Source organism: Condylura cristata, unplaced genomic scaffold (genome assembly GCF_000260355.1).
Source record: "Condylura cristata isolate star-nosed mole 26May11 unplaced genomic scaffold, ConCri1.0 scaffold00021, whole genome shotgun sequence".
Taxonomy (NCBI): Eukaryota; Metazoa; Chordata; class Mammalia; order Eulipotyphla; family Talpidae; genus Condylura; species Condylura cristata.
Window position 1 is genome coordinate 30,837,347 of NW_004567122.1, and position 17,311 is coordinate 30,854,657.

The following is a 17,311-nucleotide window of genomic DNA, read 5'->3' on the forward strand; positions in this document are numbered from 1 at the left end:
GACGGGGGCCAGCCTCCCCTGTCGGCCACGGCCACGCTGCACCTGGTCTTCGCAGACAGCCTACAGGAGGCTCTGCCAGACCTCAGTGACCGGCCTGAGCCCTCAGACCCCCAGGCCGAGCTGCAGTTTTACCTGGTGCTGGCCTTGGCCTTGATCTCCGTGCTCTTCCTCCTCGGTGTGATTCTAACCATAGCCTTGCGCCTGCGAAGCCCTGATACTGGCGGCTGTTTTGGTTCTGCTCTCTGTTCCAAGTCTGGAGCAGAGATTACCCACAACTACTGCGAAGGAACTTTGCCGTATATCTATAATATGTGTGAACCGGGGAATCAAACTAATCTGGATTTTAATTTTCTCACATCTGTTGATCACTGTCCAGCCACAAAAGATGTTCTCAACAAAGACAGTGTTTCAGTTCCGTCGGATAGTATTTTTACTCCTAGTAATGAAGAAGACAGGAAGACTTTTAAGCAGGTAAGTATTTAAAATGTGTTTTAATATCCCAATATAGTGTTACTTTAAAAAGTCTAGACTCGATCTCTTGATAAAGTTCCCAACACAGATCTAAGTGAAATGTGTATCAGTATCATTCTTAAGGCTAAAATTTACAGTGCTATAATACTTCTATTCAGAGGCATTTTAAGATATATAGAGGTCTCAGATGAAAATATTCTGAAATAAAATACATTAATGATATGGAATGTTAGATTTTTACATTGTGGTATTTAAATTGTTTGTTGTTTACAGAAGAACTGAGGTGGAGGAGAGAGGTGGTGGGTTGGGAAGAGGAAAGAGAGGATTCACCAGAGACAGAGTGGGGAGCAGAGAGACAGGCATATCTACTGAAATACACTCCTGAGGGGAGCAGCAGACTAAATGGAAGTGCCAAGTGCATCAGCTGTGCCAAGTGCATCAGCTCCCTGGCCAGAGATGGAACTAGGTGTGGTGAGCCTTCATGGTGGTGGTGCTGAGACTTAACCCTTAGGCCACCAGAGAGGCCCCACAAAAATATTATTGCTTTTATTTATGCATACAAGAACTGGGTACAGGCCAGAGATGCAGGGGTAGTGAGATGATTTACCAGAGACATAGTGGTGAGCAGAACAGCCAGGATGACCAAATGCCCTCCCCGCTGAGGAGAGCAGTGGGCAAGACAGGGGAAGTCTGCTGTGCCATGTGGGTCACCTCCGGAGCTGGGTATCGAACTGGCACTGAGGCAGCTGCAGCTGGCTTGCAGTGCTGCGCCCTAACCCATTGCACCACCGGGGAGGGCCCCCATTGTGACATTTTAAATGACAACCTTAATGTCATCCAAATATCCTCTTTTTTACTCAATCAAAAGTAAAAAGAATTATAGTCCTGCACCTGCAACTTACTTGGTGATTTTGTTGGGATCCATACTTACAAATTCTGTTTCCTTCAGTGCGTGAAAATTAATAGGAACCAAAACCAGTAGTGTCTGATTTTTTAATTAAGCATGTCTTTAATAACTGCGCCTTCCATAAGTACTCTTGGTAGACCTTCAAGATAGCTTAATGTAATAGTTTACTGTATACAATTTTAAGGTTTACAAATACGTCTGATCCCAGAAGAGGTAAGTGTGGTAAACTTTTTTTTTTTTTTTTTTTTTTTTTTTGCTCTGGTTACACGCATGGCACTTTTCTAGATGTTTCTTCTCTCTGACTTATATCACTTAATAGTCTCTACTTTTATTCATGCTGCACATGGGATGACATTTTTTTTTTTTTTTTTTTTTGGTGGAATGCAAACTTTCAGGTGGATTTTTCTTTCTCATTGCAATAATAAGATTGGGCTCTGGGGGCCGCTGTTCACCAACCAGGGAATGGGAAGCTGCGAGCGTGAGCCCCCCTCCCCTACTTCCACAAAGCAAAGCACAATGAGATGGGTACTCACAGCTCCTGATGTTGGAAACTTAAAGCACTTCCTTCGTTCTGTAATATTTCGGATGCAGTCGGCCCGGAACCTCGTAGACACGTAAGCTGATTCCGAACAAACGGCTCCAAAACCGCGGGATAAAATTTCAGCCATGGCGAATCGGCTATTGCTCCTGGTGCGGAGCGGGTTGGTCTTACTATTCACTTTCCAGGGAACGCTGCGGGGTTCTGGGGCCCAGCAAATTCGGTACTCAGTGCTTGAAGAGACAAACAAAGGCTTCTTCGTGGGCAATATTTCCAAGGACCTGGGGTTGGAGCCCTGGGAGCTGGCCGAGCGCCGGGTTCGCATTGTCTCCAGAGGAAAGACGCAGCTTTTCGACCTGAATCCGCGAAGTGGCAGCTTAATCACTGCGGGCAGGATAGATCGGGAAGAGCTCTGTGACACAGCGTCCTCTTGTTTTTTAAATATGGAGATACTTGTGGAAGATACACTGAAAATTTACGGAGTGGAGGTGGAAATTATGGACATTAACGATAACGCGCCCAGCTTCCGGGAGGAGGAAATAGAAATAAAAGTCAGTGAGCACGCAATGCCAGGGTCGCGATTTCCCTTGCCTAATGCAAGGGACCCAGACGTGGGAGTGAACTCCCTCCAGCGCTATCAGCTCAGCCCTAATAGCTACTTTTCCTTGCAAGTGCGAGGCAGAACCGATGGGGCCAAGAATCCCGAATTAGTGCTGGAGGGGAGCCTGGACCGGGAGAAAGAGGCAACTCACCACCTTCTCCTTACAGCCTCAGATGGAGGAGACCCCGTCCGCCAGGGCACCGTTCTCATTCGTGTAGTGGTCCTCGATGTAAATGACCATAGCCCAAAGTTCACACAGTCTGAATATGGAGTGAGTATTCCTGAGAATGTCAGCTCTGGAACCCAGGTCCTCACGGTAAATGCAACTGACCCAGATGAGGGAATCAATGGGAAAGTAATATATTCTTTCCTGAATTTGGAAAGGAAAGCTTCTGAAATTTTCCAATTGGACTCTCAAACTGGAGAAGTCTCAATTAAGGGTTCTCTGGATTTTGAGAAAACTAAATTATATGAGATGGAAGTTCAAGGCCAAGATGGTGGGGGTCTCTCTACTACTGCTAAGATCTTGATCACAGTTGTGGATGTGAATGATCATGCTCCGGAAATAACTGTCACGTCTTCTACAACCTCAGTGCTGGAAAACTCTCCCCCAGGTACAGTAATCGCTCTTTTAAATGTACAAGATCAAGACTCCGGAGAAAATGGTGAAGTCTCCTGTTTCATTCCTAACAATCTACCTTTTAAATTAGAAAAGACTTATGGAAATTATTACAAGTTGATAACAAGCAGAGTGCTGGACAGGGAGCACATCCAGAGCTACAATATCACGCTGACAGCCACAGATCAGGGAAGTCCACCCCAATCTACAGAAACTCACATCTCACTGAATGTGGCAGATGACAACGACAACCCACCCACTTTTGCACAGTTCACTTATTCTGCTTACATTCCTGAAAATAACCCCAGAGGAGCCTCATTCTTCTCAGTGACTGCTTTTGACAAGGACAGCAAAGAAAATGCCCAGATCACTTATTCCCTGGCGGAGGACACCCTCCAGGGAGTACCTTTATCATCCTATGTCTCCATCAATTCTGATACTGGTGTCCTGTATGCACTTCGCTCTTTCGACTATGAACAGTTCCGGGACATGCAGTTGTGGGTGACAGCCCAGGACAGTGGGGACCCTCCACTCAGCAGCAATGTGTCACTGAGCCTGTTTATTCTGGACCAGAATGACAACACACCTGAGATCCTGTACCCTGCCCTCCCCACAGATGGATCCACAGGTGTGGAGCTGGCACCCCGCTCTGCAGAGCCTGGCTACCTGGTGACCAAGGTGGTGGCGGTGGACAGGGACTCGGGCCAGAACGCCTGGCTGTCCTACCGCCTGCTCAAGGCCAGCGAGCCAGGGCTCTTCTCAGTGGGGCTGCACACGGGCGAGGTGCGCACTGCGCGCGCCCTGCTGGACAGAGATGCGCTCAAGCAGAGCCTGGTGGTGGTGGTGCAGGACCACGGCCAGCCCCCCCTCTCGGCCACGGCCACGCTCACCGTGGCCGTGGCCGACAGCATCCCAGACGTCCTGGCTGACCTGGGCAGCATCAGCACCCCCGCCGACTCTGAGGATTCCGACCTGACCTTGTACCTGGTGGTGGCGGTGGCCGTGGTCTCCTGCGTCTTCCTGGCCTTTGTCATCGTGCTCATGGCGCTCAGGCTGCGGCGCTGGCACATGTCACGCCTGCTCCGGGCTTCAGGAGGCGGGTTGGCAGATCTCCCTGCCTCGCACTTTGTGGGTGTGGACGGGGTGCGGGCTTTCCTGCAGACCTACTCGCATGAGGTCTCCCTCACTGCAGACTCAAGGAAGAGTCATCTTATTTTTCCGCAACCCAACTACGCGGACACGCTCATCAGCCAGGAGAGCTGTGAGAAAAGCGAGCCTCTCCTGATTCAGGAAGGTTCAGGTACCAGTTTAGGCAGATGTGACCCTGAGCTCAATCAGGTGAGATTTATTTTCTGTTCCCAATTACTGGTATCTCTACATGCATGAATCTTTTAAGTGACTTTTTTCCCTGAGCTTTTTATAAAATCTGTTTGGGTGGGGAGGTATTCAGTACATTCATATTTAGTGCAATATGTATGTTTCATTAAGTTGCCATAATTTACCTTTCATCATATTACCATAATTTCTCAGGAAGGTTTTATGGAAGACTTTTTAAAAAAATCCTAGAATATTTTCTTTTGATTTCAAAGGTAGAGTTCTGTTATCATGGTATTATAAGTACGTTGCACATTTAGTATTATTTTTCTATCATCAGTATCTGTCAGTGTAAACTAGTTATGATTCAAATTGTTGATTCACAAACACTTTTTACTCATTGCCCTATTTCAACTTCACATTGCCTCCACTTTATAATCATACCCTATCTTTTTGCTTTCTACTAATGTTCAAATTTGACTCTGTTGGTTCCATAGCACATTTTGCTAGCCTTTTAAAAGTCTATTGATAAACACATAGCCTTTTAAAAGTCTATTGATAAACACATAAGGACACACTTGCACACAAGAACACATTTGTTATGTACACTTTTCTTGGAGGACAAAACAATTATATTTTGATTCCTGATGGTTGTTAATGTTATTCAGTCCTATCAATTACTTCCTCTGTGTCTCATTTATTTATCCTAGCAATACAGACATATTGACTTCCTCTTATCACTAGACTCTTGGGAGAGGAAGTGTATAACATACTTTTCCCCTAAGTTCTAGACACCTTTTCTATTTCTATAATAAGTCATTAGATTATTCTTATAAAATTTAATGGTTAGTTTTTAATTACCTTTTATCCTTTCTCTTGTACTTTAGTGGCTGTGTGTGTTGGAGGTTTACTCACAAAAATAACTTTGACCCAGTGTTTGTCAAAAAAATATTTTCAAATTTGCTAAAGGTTCTCACACTTTTCAAACTTATTCATATGGAAACAGTTTGTAGTCATATGAATGTAAGAGAGGGAATGAATAGTTAAGACCTTATGAGACTGATTAACCTGGTATTCTTTTGGATATTTTTGTTTTCAATATGCTTATGAATCATGGGCTCCTTTTTTTTCCTTTGCAAGCTCATTTTACATTACATATATTAATTCTTATATTTAAAACTGTTATAGGAATTCTGACAGCTACCAAATAACATGCATGCTATCTGAAGCACTGTCCAGCATATTTGATGACAGGAATCATCTCCACAGTCAACTAATTCAGCAGCCTCACACACTTCTAGATATTTGGCCCAAATAATCTGCATACACATGTTCCCTTTCAAGTTTTTCTTTCTCATTTAGGAATTAATCAATAATAAATCTAGTGATTAGTATTTGTATGAAGAGAATATCAACTGTAGGAGAGGGAAGCCCTGGCAACAGATACCTAAATTTGTCTTGAAGGCAAGAAAAAAATTGTTTTGAGCACTTAGGTACAGAATTTCTGTTTATGGAATTTGAAAGGCTAAGGCACTTTACTTGACCTAAAATTAGATAACTAAAAGGATATAACATTTGCGGGAGAGGGAGACTGATTCATATATTTTTGCAACATAGCCTGAACTAGTTAGAGCTGGTAACTGCCATTCAGGGAATAAAAATTAAAAGTTGGTCTTGAAACTTGAAATTAAGATTATTTTAATCCAGAGGTAATGACAAAGTTCTCTTATGGTAATAAATATGGTCTAGTTAAACAAAAGTATAAAAATAAAACATTTTATGCCAATAAATTCATATGGTAACCTACTAGGGTATGCTTTTATAACTGTAAGGGAGGAAGTCCTGACAACAGATACTAAACCTGTGATGAAAATATAAGGCACTCAATACTTTTCATAATCTTTTTTATAAATAACAAGGAAAACTTTATGGCATTGTCTATCCTTCTCCTGAATGACCCCTCTATACCTCTGCTCTCTCCTCCAATTTCCTCTGATAAAAGGAGGAAAATTATCTGCACATCAGAATGAAGATAATACTGGGTGTCACTTCATGTCTTTCGAAATTCCCCCTTACCTTTGGTGAAGCTGTTTTCCCACGTGGTGTTTGTTCTAAGTCTGGACAGAAGGCTTGTCTTGTTCTTCTAATACATTTCCTCTAACTAGAAAAAACAAACTTTTATTATTATTGGGTTAATGGCTCTTTATAGGGTTCCGTATCTAAATAACCTTCTTTGGTAAGAACACTGGAAAGCAGACACATGCAAAACTCAAAACCCATCTTCCTTCTCCATCGGTCCAACATACATGTTGGAATATGGAATTCCATTATTTGCGAAACGGTTGGCTGCAGTTTTCTAAATAGACTCCGAGCGCCGCTGTTGGCCAATGCGCTGCGAGGGCTGAGCCTGGGATCTACTCGGGGATAGTCGGCGCGTTTCGGCCAGGAGCAGCTCTCTGACTTTTCCCTCCGCAAACCTGATTCTGGAGTATGGATGCGGATGCCTTCTAAGGGGAATACTGAGTTTTCTACACAGGGGAAGTACATATTTCAACGCAATTCGTAAAGCATCTCTTCTCAAAGCCCGAAGCCGCTTCCACACAGAGAAAGATGGAAAACAGGGCGAAGCAAATGCGCAGTATCCGGCGGCGGCAAGTACTCTTTTGCTTCCTGCTCTCTTTGTTGTGTGGGGCGCTCTCTGAGCAGATCCCTTACTCTATTCCCGAAGAAATGGCCAGAGGCTCCGTGGTGGGGAACCTCGCTGAGGACTTGGGGCTGCGTGTGCAGGATTTATTGACCCGCAACCTCAGAGTTAGCGCAGACAAACGATACTTTACCGTGAACACGGAGAATGGGGACGTAGTGGTGAGTGACAGAATAGACAGAGAGACGCTCTGCCCCCAAGCCCCTCTGTGTGTGGTGCCCTTAGAGGTGGAAGCTGAAAATCCTCTAAATCTTTTTCATATAAGCGTGATAATAGAAGATATAAATGACAACCCACCTCATTTCCCCCAGAACAGCACTGTTTTACAAGTCAATGAACTTGCCATTCCAGGAACTCGGTTTGGACTGGAATCAGCTGTAGATGCAGATGTAGGGCCTAACTCTCTCCAGGGTTATCACCTCAGCTCCAATGAGCATTTCTCTCTGATGATAAAGGATAACACTGAAGGCAAGAATGCCCCAGAATTAGTGTTGGAGAAGCCCCTGGACAGGGAACAACAGAGCTCCCATTTCCTGGTCCTGACAGCAGTGGATGGGGGAGACCCTGTCCTAACTGGCACTGCTCAAATCAAGATCGAGGTCACTGATGCCAATGATAATGCTCCAGTGTTCAGTCAGGATGTGTACAAAGTTAGTCTTTGGGAGAATGTGCCCCCTGGCACTTTCGTGTTAAAGGTGACAGCCACTGACCAGGATGAGGGTATCAATGCAGAGATCACCTACTCCTTCAAAACATTAAGAGATATCGGAAATACGTTTGTGCTAGACCGTCAAAGTGGAGAAATTAAATCCAAGGGCCCTATAGACTTTGAAATCCGTAGCAGCTATACAATAAGCATAGAAGCCAAGGATGGCGGTGGCATGGCCACTGAGTGTAAAATTATAATAGAGATTTTAGATGAAAATGACAATGCCCCAGAGGTGATTTTCACTTCGGTATCAAGTTCCATAAGGGAAGACACAGGCCCCAAGACAGTAATTGCTCTGTTCAAAACACACGATAAAGATTCTGGAGAAAATGGGGAGGTTACATGCGTCATAAAAGAAAAAGTTCCTTTTAGAATTGAATCCTCCGCAAATAATTACTACAAGCTTGTAACAGATGGGACCCTGGACCGAGAGAAGATTCCAGAGTACAATGTCACGATTATAGCCACTGACAGGGGTAAGCCACCCCACTCTTCTAGTAGAAGTGTCACTCTACATGTCGGCGACGTCAATGACAACGCACCGACTTTCCATCAAGCCTCCTACCTGGCCCTCGTCCCAGAGAACAACCCTCCCGGCGCATCTATCGCCCAAGTCAGCGCCTCCGACCCCGACCTGGGACCCAACGGCCACGTCTCCTACTCCATCGTGGGCAGCGACCTGGGGCCCCAGGCGCTGTCGTCCTACGTGTCCGTGAACGCGCACAGCGGGGTGGTGTTCGCGCAGCGCGCCTTCGACCACGAGCAGCTGCGCACCTTCGAGCTGACGGTCCAGGCCCGCGACCAGGGCGCGCCCGCGCTCAGCGCCAACGCCAGCCTGCGCGTGCTGGTGGGCGACCGCAACGACAACGCGCCCACCGTGCTCTACCCCGCGCTGGGCCCCGACGGCTCCGCGCTCTTCGACACGGTGCCGCGCGCCGCGCAGCCCGGCTACCTGGTCACCAAGGTGGTGGCGGTGGACGCTGACTCTGGACACAATGCCTGGCTGTCCTACCACGTGCTGCAGGCCAGCGAGCCCGGGCTCTTCAGCCTGGGGCTGCGGACCGGCGAGGTGCGCACCGCGCGGGCGCTGGGCGACAGGGACGCGGCCAGACAGCGCCTGCTGGTGGCCGTGCGCGACGGGGGCCAGCCTCCCCTGTCGGCCACGGCCACGCTGCACCTGGTCTTCGCAGACAGCCTGCAGGAGGCTCTGCCAGACCTCGGTGACCGGCCTGAGCCCTCAGACCCCCAGGCCGAGCTGCAGTTTTACCTGGTGCTGGCCTTGGCCTTGATCTCCGTGCTCTTCCTGCTGGCGGTCATTCTGGCCATTGCCCTGCGCCTGAGGTGGTCCTCCAGCCACTCTGCTTGGGGGAGCTGCTTTCAGCCTGGTCTCTGTGTCAAGTCTGGACCGGCGGCTCCCCCCAACTACATGGAAGGGACTTTGCCTTATTCCTACAATCTGTGCGTTGCCCAATCTGGCAAGACGGAGTTTAATTTTCTAAAATGCAGTGAACAGCTGAGTTCAGGACAGGATATACTTTGTGGTGATTCTTCTGGGGCCTTATTTCCACTTTGTAATGCCAGCGAGTCGACTTCCCATCCTGAGACTATAATGCAGGTAAGTTTCATTGAAGTGTGGGCTTCCTTTTCATTATCTCTCCAGTTTCCTATATTTATTTCAAAACATGTTACATTTCAAAATCAGTTGTTTTAGGCATTTTAGACTGCCAGAAAACTATAATTCATTTCTTCAAAGGGAGTGCTGAATTAACAGTAGTTATGTGACAAAATATATTTTTCCTATGGAGTTTGGATTATCACAGTTGTTAGTGTGTTCTTAATTCACAACAAACGCATAGTATCAATTTCTTGTCTGTTTTTTTTAAAGCTAATGATGATCTCATTCTTTATAACACATTGTTTTTTAAGATTGATTTATTTATGCATACTAGAGGTAGGGTTTAGTCCAGAGCTGTGGGATGAGAAGATTCAGCAGAGACAGAAAGGGAGCAGAACAGGCAGATCTACTGAAATACACTAAGGGGAGCAACAGGCATAACAGGACAGGTCTGCTGCACTAGGTAGGTCAGCTCCCTGGTCAGGATCAAACTTGTGCCACAGAGGCTGCAGATAGCTTCATAGTGCTGAGATTTAACCCCTTGTGCCACCAGGGAGGCCCTTTATAACATGTACTTTATATGTCGTTGATGAGAGTAACAAGTTAAACTCTAACTCTGCTGCTTCTACTCATGTGAGTAGAATGTAATTTACAAATGGATTTGGTTTAATTTTCAAGCCAACATTTTTATTATATCCATCTACTCTCATTTCGAGTTTGCCCACTCCCAGTATTTTCTGTTCTTTTTGTTTATTGGGCCAGTAACTCCATTATTAGCTCTCAAGTATTTTGAAATATTTTGAGTTTTTCAGAGATATTATATGTGTGTATGTATAGGCACACATACTACCTCCTGTGCTAGGTGTCATATTCTTGTTGTCAAATAATTTCAAGTGTAAATACTTTCTTACTGGGCATGTTTCACTTTCTCAAAATATCACTACCTTAAGTATGTAATGCTTTTTCTTGACAGTATTACTAAAAAATAGAATAAAATGCATAAGAGAAGATTTTTTTAAAGGACATATTAATGACTGATAATATTCAGTAACATTGGGCAAGGGATTCTTTGAATGCCACTAATTAGGTCAGGTCTATGTGATCTTTTCATGAAGGTATATATAGATTTTTCTTCCAACTTTAAAGATAAGGTTTTACAGTACACCTGCTAAGCATGATCATCCTCAGAATTGAACTGTTTATACTCATGAAAGTACAAGACTAATAATTTTTAAATTTGAATTGATAGACTTCCAAGTTGATAGACCATTCTCAGTAATTGAAATTAGGCTTGTTACCTAAAAAAAGATAAACCTATAGTATTATCTGAATTACTAATTTCCAAAAAAAAAAAATTTCAAAATGTATTATCCAGTAAGTGCAAGTTGGAATGTTTCCATTTTGTTCTAAAAATGTGAATGCATCTTTCACTTTACCTCCCTCCAGGTGTGATTCTGATAATGAAAACAAGGTTTCTCGTGTCTACATTTCCATATTACTGTAAAAATTTGATTTAGAAATGTTAAGTGTCAACAATTGTTAGGGTGGTTCTTCCATTAGGGCAACTTTAAGAATCTTTAAAAAAAAAAAAAAAGAGTTGCTCCAAGTTATTGCTAAGTGAAATTATTCTATGATTTCTCAAAATGGGAAACTTCTAGGGAGAAGGTCTGTAAGATGTATGTGAGAAGTGACCTAGGTGACACAGCAGGTATATGAAAATCTTAAGGTTAAAGTTATTATGTATAGAAACCTCAAAATCATTTAAAACCTCATTGGAAAAGTCAGAATACAGCTACAGCTATGGATAATCTCAAGTATGAAAAAAAATCAGGGAAAAAATTTAAAGGGCACTACAGTTTGCGTTAAAACACTGTAATACAGTGAGCTCCACATTGATCCCTTTTTGAAAAAAAAACGGTAGGTGGAGCTATTTAAAGTATAAACACAAAAAATCCTTCCTGGAGTTCAAGATTATGTAGTTATTGGTTAAGACTCTGAGCGCCGCTGTTCACCAAACACGGAGAGCGAAACCGCGAGATCCCGCTCGGGGTGCACGCGCTTGAAGCACAAAGAACAGACAGAAAGAAGCTAACTATCTCCCGGACCGAGAGGAAACTGAGCAGCGCAGCTCCCGCGCCCCAGAATTCGGATTCCAGGCCGGAACAGCCGATTCTGGCTTCTGTGGTCAAGCAAATAACGAAATAATCCCGGAGGAAAATCACAATGATTATTGTGCTACCGCACCAGTACTGCAAAGGGCTAGTAGTCCTACTGGGATTTCTGGGGATTCTGTGGGAGACTGGCTGCACCCAGATCCACTATTCCATCCCTGAAGAGCTGGAGGAAGGCTCTAGGGTGGGCAACATCGCCAAGGATCTGGGGCTGGAGTCCCAGGAACTAGCGGAGCGCGGAGTCCGCATCGTCTCCAGAGGTAGGACCCAACTTTTCGCTCTAAACTCACGAAGCGGCAGCTTGATCTCTGCAGGCAGGATAGACCGGGAGGAGCTCTGTATGGGGGCTATCAAGTGTCAGTTAGTTCTGGAGATTCTGATGGAGGATGAAGTGAAAATATATGGAGTGGTGGTAGAAGTGAGGGATATTAATGATAATGCCCCTTATTTCCGGGAAGACGAATTAGAAATAAAAGTTAGTGAAAACGCAGCCCCTGGGATGCGGTTCCCTCTTCCCCACGCTTGGGATCCGGATACTGGGAAGAACTCTCTGCAGACCTACGAACTCAGTAGCAATACCCACTTCTCCTTGGACGTGCAGAGCGGCGCGGACAGGAATAAGTACCCGGAATTGGTGTTGGAACGCCCCTTGGACCGCGAGGAAAAGGCCGTTCACCATCTGGTTCTCACGGCCTTGGATGGAGGCGACCCAATCCTCACCGGTACTGCAAGCATCCGCGTCTTGGTCGTTGATGTGAACGACAACGCACCAGCGTTTGCCCAATCCGAGTACAGTGTGAACGTTCCGGAGGATGTGGCCGTGGGCACAGAGTTGCTTGTGGTAAACGCCTCTGACCCTGACGAGGGAGCCAATGCGGAAGTGATGTATTCCTTCCGGTATGTAGACAACAAGGCAGCCCAAATTTTCCAGCTAGACTGTAATTCTGGGGCAATTTCAACAATAGGAGAGCTGAACTACGAGGAATCGAGATTCTATGAAATGGAAGTGCAGGCAGTGGATAATGCAGGATATTCTGCACGAGCAAAAGTCCTGATCACCGTATTGGACGTGAATGACAACGCCCCTGAGGTAGTTGTCACCTCTCTGTCTGGCTCCATTCTGGAGAACTCTCCCAGAGGAACACTGATTGCCCTTTTAAATGTAAATGATCAAGATTCTGGGGAAAATGGACAAGTTACTTGTTTCATCCACGGGAATCTGCCCTTTAAATTAGAAAAGTCTTACGGAAATTACTATAGCTTAGTGACAGACACACTCCTAGACCGAGAACTTGTTCCTAGCTACAACCTCACTGTCACTGCCACTGATAGAGGAAATCCTCCCCTGTCTACAGAAACTCACATCTCACTGAATGTGGCAGACACCAATGACAATCCCCCTGCCTTCTCTCATGCCTCCTACTCTGCCAGTATCACAGAGAACAACCCCAGAGGAGCCTCTATTGTCTCTTTGACTGCCTATGACCCTGACTATGGAGAGAACGCCCAGGTCACTTATTCTCTGGTTGAAGACACCCTCCAGGGAGCACCTCTGTCTTCCTATGTCTCCATCAACTCTGACACCGGAGTCTTACATGCATTGCACTCTTTTGACTATGAGCAGTTCCGTGACCTGCAGTTGACAGTGACAGCCCATGACAGCGGGGACCCACCACTGAGCAGCAATGCGTCACTGAGCCTGTTTGTGCTGGACCAGAATGACAACACACCTGAGATCCTGTACCCTGCACCCCCCACAGACAGTTCCACAGGTGTGGAGCTGGCACCCCGCTCCGCAGAGCCTGGCTACCTGGTGACCAAGGTGGTGGCAGTGGACAGGGACTCGGGCCAGAACGCCTGGCTGTCCTACCGCCTGCTCAAGGCCAGCGAGCCAGGGCTCTTCTCAGTGGGGCTGCACACGGGAGAGGTGCGCACTGCGCGCGCCCTGCTGGACAGAGATGCGCTCAAGCAGAGCCTGGTGGTGGTGGTGCAGGACCACGGCCAGCCCCCACTATCGGCTACAGTCACGCTCACCGTGGCCATGGCAGACAGCATCCCAGATGTCCTGGCTGACCTAAGCAGTCTTGAGTCTCCCACTGAACCCAATGGCACTGGCCTCACACTCTACCTGGTGGTGGCGGTGGCTGCCATCTCCTGCATCTTCTTGGCCTTTATCCTTGTACTGATGGCACTCAGACTCAGGAACTGGCACAGTTCATGTCTGCTCCGGGCTTCAGGAAGCGAGTTGGCTGGGGTGCCTGTGTCTAACTTTGTGGGTGTGGACGGTGTGCAGGCTTTCCTGCGGACCTATTCGCACGAGGTCTCCCTCACTGCAGACTCAAGGAAGAGTCACTTGATCTTCCCTCAGCCCAACTATGCAGATATGCTCATCAACCAGGAAATCAGTGAGAAAAGCAAGCCTCTTTTGCTGTCAGGTGACTCCGTTTTTCCTAAAGATAATCATGAATTAATGCAGGTGAGTCTATATCAAATACTTTTCTGTGAGATTTTAGCAAAGATAAAAAATTATCTGTGGATAATTAGCACATATTCAGAATTTGTGATGCAAATACCATGAAATTTATATGTGTGTGTGTGTATATATATATAGGTTATATATGAAAAGGGAAACAAATGACTAACTTCACTCAAGCCTTATTTGTAACATTTTAAAATACATTTACATAAATATTTCCACCTTATAAAGTACTGTGAATACTCTGTAATTTTAATAATTTAACATAACAGCTATAAATCATTTCTGGCTTTTAATTGGCTTTCTCTATGCCTGCCGGCACCCCCTCCACCCCCCACACTGGATGAAAAGTTTTATGTAGAACATCTGATTCTAATTACATGTTTAGAACACAAATCCTTCTAGAAGGGATAATTCAATAAAAAGTACAAATGGAAGTTTTAATAAATGTTTATAAATAGAGCAGCTTCTAACTATAAATAAAATCACCAACAAATCCATAGAGGGCAGTAATCTTTTCTGGTCATTAGGGATGTTTACATTTAGACTTTTTTTTCAGGGTCCTATTGCATTTCATGGTTTCAGATCAATCATTTGTGAACTTCTAAATATGATCAGTTTATTTATTATGTTCTTAAAACTCTTGAGACAGTATGTTGTCAGAAGGAAAACTGAAGAGATTGTTATTTTTCACCCCCTGTAGATTTGGGGAATATTATGTGGGATTGAATTTGACTCAGGTTAAATATTTCGTTTGCCCATTTTAGCCACTGAAATGATATTAATGATGACTTTATGGACAATTTAGTTAATGAGTTATGTCTTGTGTGTACTTCTGACACTGGTAAATTCGTACTAGTCCATCTTTAGTTGAATTTTCCACGACTTTACACATGGAAAACTCTGAAAATGCACAAATTTTGTTTCCTGTGGTTCTTTTGCTTGTTGTAGAATACTGAAGAGAAAATGAATGCTAAAATATGTCATCCTTGGGAAAGAATTGCTGGAGTCTGTGATACCTGGTTTCTCTCAGTGAATTCTGTAATAGGATATGGAATCACAATGTCTGGTTTATTTTCTTTTTATTCACTTGTTGCTTATCAACTTCCAAAATAATGACAAAGAGGGCTGAAAACCTTTAGGGAATGAACAATAGTGCAAGGCCTCCAAATGAGATAGATACCGCTACTGAAATTGGCACGTCACTTTATGTGTCTTGACAACCCAAGGCAAATTAAGGAAGTATGGTTTATTTCTCTAATTTCTTTAGGAAGTTTTGGTTTTACGTAAAATTGCAAACTCTACATTGATAAAAGTTCCAAATAGAATTGAATAAGTAGAGCCTATACGTAACTTCTGTTGCAGTTCTCATACTATGGTTAACTCAAAATGAAAGAGGTAAAACATGATAGAAATTATTGGAGAGGTCTGCCACGCCATGTGGATCACCTCAGGGGCCAGGGATCAAACTGGCACTGAAGTGGCTGCAGCTAGCTTGCAGTTCTGCACTTTAACCTGCTCCGCCACCAGGGAGGGGCCTTGAATGCATCAATTTATGAGAGTTTTTTGTTTGTTTGTTTTTTATGAGTCATAGAGTACCTGAGCCCAGAACATATGAAACTTATTAAAGGATCAGTTTACTCCATTAGTATTGCTAGGATAATCTTACTGGGAAATGGGCCATCAAAACCTGAAAGCTGTTTGTAATTTTGGACACATGAAAGTTTAAATTAATGACTGCACAAAATATCAATCTTAGCTTTGGGATATTTGTTGATAACTTAGGTCTAGTAGTGATTTTTACTGATTGTTTTTTTGGAGTCAACATTGGGCAATAGGTTTGGATGTTTATATTTCTTCTGGTTCCAGAAATGAAATTACACGAGAAACTTATAGTTTAACATTCTGGTCTATTAAGTGACTGCACACCTAATTCCCCCAATACACAGGAATATAGCAAAGTTTCTCATGTAAGTTCAAAAAAGTAAAACATCTCCACATTAAGTATGCTCAGAGCTTTGTATCTCAAATATACCGCAAGAAAGTTTTAAGAACTTTAAAGCAAACACATAGTTGTGAACAGATGTTGACCAAACTAGTAAGTATATACTAGAAAAGTGACAGATGTACTTTCTGGAAAATGTCATATTTAGAGTTCATTTTTAAGAAAGCATAGCTAATGAAAAATTATCAATAACAGAACAGATATTTTAGAGACATTCTTAAAATACTGATAGGAAAAGACAACTTATGGCAAAGGTAATTGAAAACAATCTTTAACAGAGGCGAGCTTTTCAGATACCAAATGAGTAGAGTTTGATTTAGGAAAATGTGAAGAAATTGTCATCAGATGGACTACAGTCAAAATAATTTTACACATGCAAAAGAAACCAGCATTTCCTGATAATGACTCTGAGAGGTCATAAAAAGATCTATCTATGAGATCACTGAGAACAAGTATAACTTTTTAGTTCATCTTTAGGTTTCTGAAGCTTTTCACACATTATTTTGCAGACATTCTAAATACTCAATGAAAGACTTCTATTCAGTGGTTGGAAAGTCACTTCACAGGTTTTCAAGAAGAAACCATAGTGTAAAACCAATTATTTTACATAGGTGTTCCCTCTGTATCACTCTCCTGAGAAAAGCCAACTTTCTGACCTATCTATGCAAAGCCAAGGGACTGGAGAAGCTTGCTGTATAGGTACTGCTGAATATTCAGCCACTAGTTTATTCCCAGACTGTGTTATATGAAAAAAATAAAGATTCCCTCTCCCCAAAGTAAAGAGACTAAGTCTGAAAATACTTTTAAACATCAAGATAAATAAAAAAAGAAGTCACTGCTTTGACTCTTTTTTTTTTAAGACTTATTTATGCGGCCCTCCCTGGTGGCGCAGCGGGTTAAAGCACAGCACTGAGAAGCTAAAGCCACTTCACATGAGTTCAATTCCTGCCTGCCCCCAAAGTAAAGAGACTAAGTCTGAAAATACTTTTAAACATCAAGATAAATAAAAAAAGAAGTCACTGCTTTTACTCTTTTTTTTTTAAGACTTATTTATTTATGCATACAGAACTGGGGTACAGGCCAGAGGTGCAGGGGCGATGAGAAGATTCACCGGAGACAGAGTGGGGAGCAGAACAGGCAGATCAACTAAGTACACTGCTGAGGGGGAGCAGCAGGCAAGA

At 44.0% G+C, this 17,311-nt stretch overlaps 2 protein-coding genes across 2 annotated transcripts in view; both read left to right on the plus strand.

Annotated features, from left to right (window-relative positions):
* The window catches only part of LOC101626420 (protocadherin gamma-B7), a 2,570-nt gene extending 2,087 nt beyond the window's left edge, over positions 1-483 (plus strand). The window contains exon 2 of the mRNA XM_012727776.1: positions 13-483. Within this exon, the coding sequence (XP_012583230.1) occupies positions 13-483 (471 nt within the window). The remainder of the gene's footprint in view (positions 1-12) is intronic.
* A 1,429-nt stretch (positions 484-1,912) lies between these two features.
* Positions 1,913-17,311, plus strand: part of LOC101627335 — a 65,564-nt gene continuing 50,165 nt past the window's right edge. Inside the window, exons 1-4 of the mRNA XM_012727777.1 lie at positions 1,913-4,474; positions 6,815-6,881; positions 6,987-9,478; positions 11,726-14,150. Of these exons, the coding sequence (XP_012583231.1) occupies positions 2,045-4,474; positions 6,815-6,881; positions 6,987-9,478; positions 11,726-14,150 (7,414 nt within the window). The 5' untranslated portion in view covers positions 1,913-2,044. The remainder of the gene's footprint in view (positions 4,475-6,814; positions 6,882-6,986; positions 9,479-11,725; positions 14,151-17,311) is intronic.